This window comes from Mus pahari, chromosome 8, assembly GCF_900095145.1.
Source record: "Mus pahari chromosome 8, PAHARI_EIJ_v1.1, whole genome shotgun sequence".
Taxonomy (NCBI): Eukaryota; Metazoa; Chordata; class Mammalia; order Rodentia; family Muridae; genus Mus; species Mus pahari.
The window spans coordinates 52334849-52340786 of NC_034597.1; the positions used below are offsets into that span (position 1 = coordinate 52334849).

A 5938-nucleotide genomic window follows, 5' to 3' on the forward strand; every position below is an offset into this window, starting at 1 on the left:
CGTAGAAGGCAATGACAATCTGAGGACACTTCATATTCGCCTCCTTTGCCAGCACCAAGTCAGCCTCATCCNAGTCCTTCCATTTCATGAGAAACATTAATTCTCCACTGCTGTCTGTGGCACCAATTATTCGTTCAGGATCAAGACCTCTGGCAAAGCCCCTTGGTTTGTCAGCAGCATCTCTCTTCTTCTTCGATTTGCTATCATCAGATTCACTGTCAGATAAAGNTTTCCTTTTTGTACCATCTTTTTCTTTACCAGCTTTTTGAGAATTAAGAAATGCTTCAATTAATTCTGGACAATCTAAATTTTCTTCTGGTTCCCAAGTATTATCAGCATCTGTGAACCCCTTCCACTTCAGGAAATACTCCACCTTCCCATTCACTACACGACGGTCCAGTACTTTTTCTACCACAAATTCTTCAGGCTCTGCCTCTTCAACTTTTTTACTCTTTCCATTTTGTTTCTTTCCCATNTTTTGCAATGTAGTTTTATTGGAGGCCATTTTTTAAATTTAATCNGAGACTTGAAGAGTTCACCGCTCCGATGCTCAGGGCCGCGGATCCCAAATTTTTAAAAATAAAAATAAAAATAAAAACAACAAAAAAAGAAAGAAAGAAAGAAGGAAAGAAAGAGAAAGAAAGAAAGAAAGAAAGAAAGAAAGAAAGAAAGAAAGAAAGAACCTTACTTAATTAATTGCTTGCTTGAATTAATTTGGCCAATTAATTTGGTCAGTGATCTTTCTCCTCCCATCTTTGAGATTAACAGTCACAGGCTTTTGTACTTCCTCAAAAGAATAAGCCAAGGTGGACTCATCGATCAAGGTACCACGGAAGTCAACACTAGAGAAGTCAATGTATCTCCAGAACAGACCTACTTGGAGCCCCCGGCGGAGCACAGTGTGGATGCAAACAGGAGAACTAATGTCTCCTCAAGGGCTTCTAGCCTATTAAACACCTACTTATTTACTTACCAGTAAAATTTTCAGTTTGGCTTTTTTTTTTTTTTATAATGTATCTTAAAATGTGTATTTGCTTGAATGTATGGACTTGTACACACATGACTTGTACCCACAGAGGCTACAAGAGGGCACCAGGTCCCCTGGGACTGGAGTTGTGAGCTGTCATGTGGGTGCTGGGAACCGAACCTGGATACTGAGTGAGAGGGGTAGCCAGTGCTCTTAACCACAGAGTCAGCTGTCTCCCCAGCCCTCCTCATTCTATAGCACATGCTGCTGCAGTATCCCAAGAGCTGGGGTTGTAAGTCAGAGGGAGCCACTAACCCAGGTGACATTTTCTCCAAAGTGCCTCCTCCCTCAGCCCAAGGTTTCAGGTTTTTAGATTTTTTAAGATTTTTTTTTTATGTATATGAGTACACACTGTAGCTGTACAGATAGTTGTCAGCCTTCGTCTGGTTGTTGGGAAGCGAATTTAGGACCTCTGCTCTCTCAGGTTGGCCCCGCTCACTCCCCATTATTATCACTAAAGCTGTCTTCAGAGGCACCGGATCTCATTACTGGTGGCTGTGAGCCACCATGTGATTCCTGGGATTTACCCGCTCAGCTTCAAGGTTTCAGTTTTAATAGAGTTTGGAGTTGCATTATTGATAAATAGGTTAAAAAGAGGAAAAAGGAGAGAGAAAAATTACAACCTGGGGGGAGGGGGTTGTACTAAAAAGAAATGTAACCCCACTACCCTAAATAGCTCAGTTGTAAACAACATTTGCGTAGTCTAAGAATGCAAACACTAAGTACTCATTTTAACCAGATGCCTATTTTGGGAGAAGGGGGAAAAGGAAGTGTCTGTTACAGGAGGAATGAGAGTTAACTCTTGTTCTTCCAAGGAACAAGTAAGGAGCCACGGTGGGGAGGGGGGGGGGAGAAGGGGTAGAGGGATCCTCAGCTGTAAGGTAAGCAGGGCCTCAGAGTGTCCCTCTGTGGAGTGACAGTGATGATGGCTGTAAATGTGAACATTTAAGGGACTCTGATTCCCTTCAGCCTTAGCAAACCAGTGGGGACTGAATGGCAGCCGGTGTGGAGCGGGTACATACAGGCTGAGCAAATGGGCCAGACTGGGCTGGCTCAGGAAGAGATGGGCTCAAGTTCCATGTCAGCCCCATGCCATCTGGGGTAGAGTGCAGCCACAAGTCAAAGCAGGTGACACCCTCATGAGGTGGCAGTGTCCTGGTTCCGTGAAACCTGTAAAGCAGCCCTGACAGATATGAGTGACTCGGAAGCAGGTTCCAGGCTCCAGCAAGATTTTTTTTTCCCACTGCAGGACACATCAGAGCCTTTGATAGGAGGATGGACATAGGCACCGAAAGACGTGGCAGTCAGGGGTGGACATGACGCAGTGTTGAGCATGCGCACAAGCCTCCATAGAGAGCAGAACACTGCACCTGAGAACTGACAGCACTGTCTAGTGGAGGGCTGAGAGGCTCATGGTGACCGGCATTAGCAGGAAAGGAATCAACATTGTTTTGTTTTGTTCTGGTGCTGAGCAAGAGCTCTGCCAGCTGCGGAGCTGGAGCTGCGTCCCCAAATCTGTATTCTGATGCTTTCACCACCAATCACGAACACTCTCTCCAGCCCGTGGGGTCTAATTCCGGCTTCAATGCCAACAGACAAATGCCGTGAGGTTTGAGACAAGATGAGGGGAATCGTATAGCACTACAAACAGAGGCAGCAGCCATCCAGCGGGGAGGTGGGATCCAGAGGCCTCACAGAACTGTGGTGCTCACAGGTCCACCCAAAACCAAGATTAAACCCACAAAGCCCTCCACCAGCCTGGAAATGATGGGGACCGCAGTAAAGGAGACAGTGCGGGGTGACTGTCTCCCTCTCCCTACCTTCAGGGCTTTCCCTTCAGGTTCTGTGGGCCTCTAGTGGGTTTTCCTGGGACTGACACTTCTCCATCCAGTTGGAGAAGTCCCACTTGCCTGACTCCTCAAAGGACAGACTCCTCAATGAAGCTAACAAAGGAGGCTGGCAAGATGGCTCGGTGGGTCAAGTGCCTGTCCCAGAAGCATGGGAACCTGTGTGTGGTACCCAGCACACCCACAGAAAAGCAGCATGCTTAACCGAAGCTGCATGTGCTCCTAATGGCTGAGCATCTCTCCAGCCTGACCCCCAGATTTCCCTGTTCACATTTTCTGCTGTCTAACGTGGCCCTCTCTGGAGCACTGCGGGCTTTCTATCCTAGCCCTATGGACCCAGCATGCTTTCATTCCATGTTACTAAACTTTACTGTCCTACTGAATATCCCACAATTAAAACCTTATCCTCATCCCTTATATTTTCCCTCAACCTTATTTTCCTACCCTGGCATAAGAACCTAAGATCTTTGTCCATTTGGCTATTTTGAAATGTATCTGTTGGATAGAAATGTAGAAGCCACCCAGGTATTTTGTGGAGAACACAAAGTGAGCAAGGTAGTCAGTAAGACCCTTCAGGACCCTAAACATGATCACAGGCTCGCTCTTTCTCCCTATGGTATGAACAGGAAGAGGTAAACTCTTCGAGGATAAGGGCCTGCTGTTTCATAAGCACTACCTATGCTATGTGGCATTTTGCCAACAGGTTGGTTGTCATCTGGAATTTCTTTGAGAGATGCCCTTGTCTTCAGCCCTGGGCTTGTTCACTTCTTCTGGGAGGAAGGGAGGGTGTCAAATAAGTGTCTGTAACCTACAGGGCTTTCTGGAGTCCCTCTTGATTACCACTTCGTCCTGGGTTTCAATTCTTTTTTTTTTTTTTTAAGATTTATTTATTTACTATATGTAAGTACACTGTAGCTGTCTTCAGACACTCCAGAAGAGGGTGTCAGATCTTTTTTTTTTTTTTTTTTTTTTTTTGGTTTTTTCGAGACAGGGTTTCTCTGTATAGCCCTGGCTGTTCTGGATCTCACTCTGTAGACCAGGCTGGCCTCGAACTCAGAAATCCGCCTGCCTCTGCCTCCCAAGTGCTGGGATTAAAGGCGTGTGCCACTGTGCCCGACTAGTCAGATCTTGTTAAGGATGGTTGTGAGCCACCATGTGGTTGCTGGGATTTGAACTCTGCACCTTTGGAAGAGTAGTCGGGTGCTCTTACCCGCTGAGTCATCTCAGCAGCCCCCTGGGTTTCAATTCTTAACTTGACAAATATGTCTGACCCATCTGTGTTCGACTCTGGGCTCTGTGCAGCTTGGACTGCCTTGGAAGACACAAGAAGTTCCTCAGTCTTGCTGGTCTGTCTATACTTCAGGACTACACAGAAAGAGTAGGAAGTGCCTGCCTGGGCCTAGCTTCTGCCTCTTAGTGCCCACAGAAGTGATGATGAAGGTGACTCCCCTGGGCCAGAACCCCATAAAGACTCTGGGAGGTGGGTCCCCCTCTTGGTCCCATCACCACCAGTTTCCATGAATGATGTCACCTGTGGTTGTTCCTCAGGTATGGTTATGTTAGGGAAACCCAGCTGGGGGACAACTCAGGGGACCCGGGGTCAGGCAAGGGGGCTCACATACTTAAGGATTCTCTCTCCCCAATTTAGGACTGTCCCCTGCTCCTCTCCTGGCTGAGACAGAGAGCTGCTGACGCGTCACCCCTTTATAGTTGTTCTGAGATTTCCCCCTCTCTTGAAGACAATGATGATGGAAAACACTCAGGGCTGGTTCCGTGGGCTGACCGGAAGTAAATAACTGCTTGGGTGGAAGCAGGAAAGCCAGTGCAGGGAGGGTTTCTAACGTGTTCATCCTCACAGGAGCACGTGCCAAGCACTGTACCAACCATTCCGGAGGAGGCTAAGAGGCAGGGGAGCACACCTCTTGCAGAGCAAGTGGTTCCAATCCAGTCCCGCAGAGCACGCAGCTAGGCTCCAGCTCTGTGGTGGTGTCGCCACAGATCCTCCCTCCCGTACCCATGGCACCAGGCCTCTCAGCTTTCCTTGCCAAGTTCTTCGGTAGAATAAGATAATCGTTCTTGGGGGTTCATGGGATTAATGAGGGCTGGACAATACAGCGAACAGAGGGTGCTTTGAAGAGGGACAGATCTGCGCTGGCACTAATAACAGTCAGGGTTTCCTTGAACGCCTGCCAAGTTGGCATCCCAAATCCACCCCCTTCTCTCTTCCATTTACTGCCTAACAAATGGAGAAGGCAAATGAACGGCAGAGTGCGTGGCTTTTTACAAGGGACACCCTACACCCAAACCCAAGAGTGTTAGGGGAAGGGCCCATTGTCTGGAGATTTTTGAACTCAGACCTTGAAAGAACCGATGTCCTCTGAGCTCACTGTTCTACCATCCCCCAGCCTTGCCCTAAAAACTCCAGATGCTAAAAATACCCTGGCCACCTGCTGCCCACGGAGACAGTAAATCACGGGCCTTCTAGCTCTAGAATCCCAGCCAGACCTGGTTCAAGGTGGCCCCAGGCACAAACCCACGAGGTTAAGTTCATGTTTCCCCACCCGGGCTGCTACTAGCAGCTTTCCCTACCGCCCAGGAGGCTACAGGCAGAAGGGCAATGCCCGCAGCCAGCGGGACCAGCTTGAACTTTCTGGAGCCAACATGCCGAGTGAGTGGGTGAGGGGCACTCTGGAAAGGGCTGCTGGGGAAGGAGGCTCCAGAGAAAGGGAGCTGATGAGGCCACAAAAAGCAACTGCTTTGCTGTATTAGAATACCGTCTGCACAACCACAAGTTGCCACTCTGAGCTGTCTTGTTATCCCGAGGCCACCAGATGTCGCTGTTAACAAGGAACACATGGATCTGTGGAGTGTGCTAGTCCCTGGATAGGAAGAGAATTATTGGAGACAGCTCTTGCTTGACCTGGGCACACAGTGGCACATGGGAGAAATTTGCTAACTGCTCACACACACACACACACACACACACACACACACACACACACACCTCTAAACCAAAACACAGGCAAGAAATGTCAAAGGTCAATTCACTTTCATTCTTAACACA

At 48.2% G+C, this 5938-nt stretch overlaps 1 protein-coding gene across 1 annotated transcript; it reads right to left on the bottom strand.

Annotated features, from left to right (window-relative positions):
- Position 1: 1 nt before the first annotated feature.
- LOC110325096 (chromobox protein homolog 3) lies at positions 2-560 on the bottom strand (the record flags this gene model as incomplete). Its single annotated transcript, XM_021202888.1, has 1 exon — positions 2-560. A coding segment is annotated over exon 1 (504 nt), but the record flags the coding sequence as incomplete, so codon positions are not given.
- Between the last annotated feature and the right edge of the window lie 5378 nt (positions 561-5938).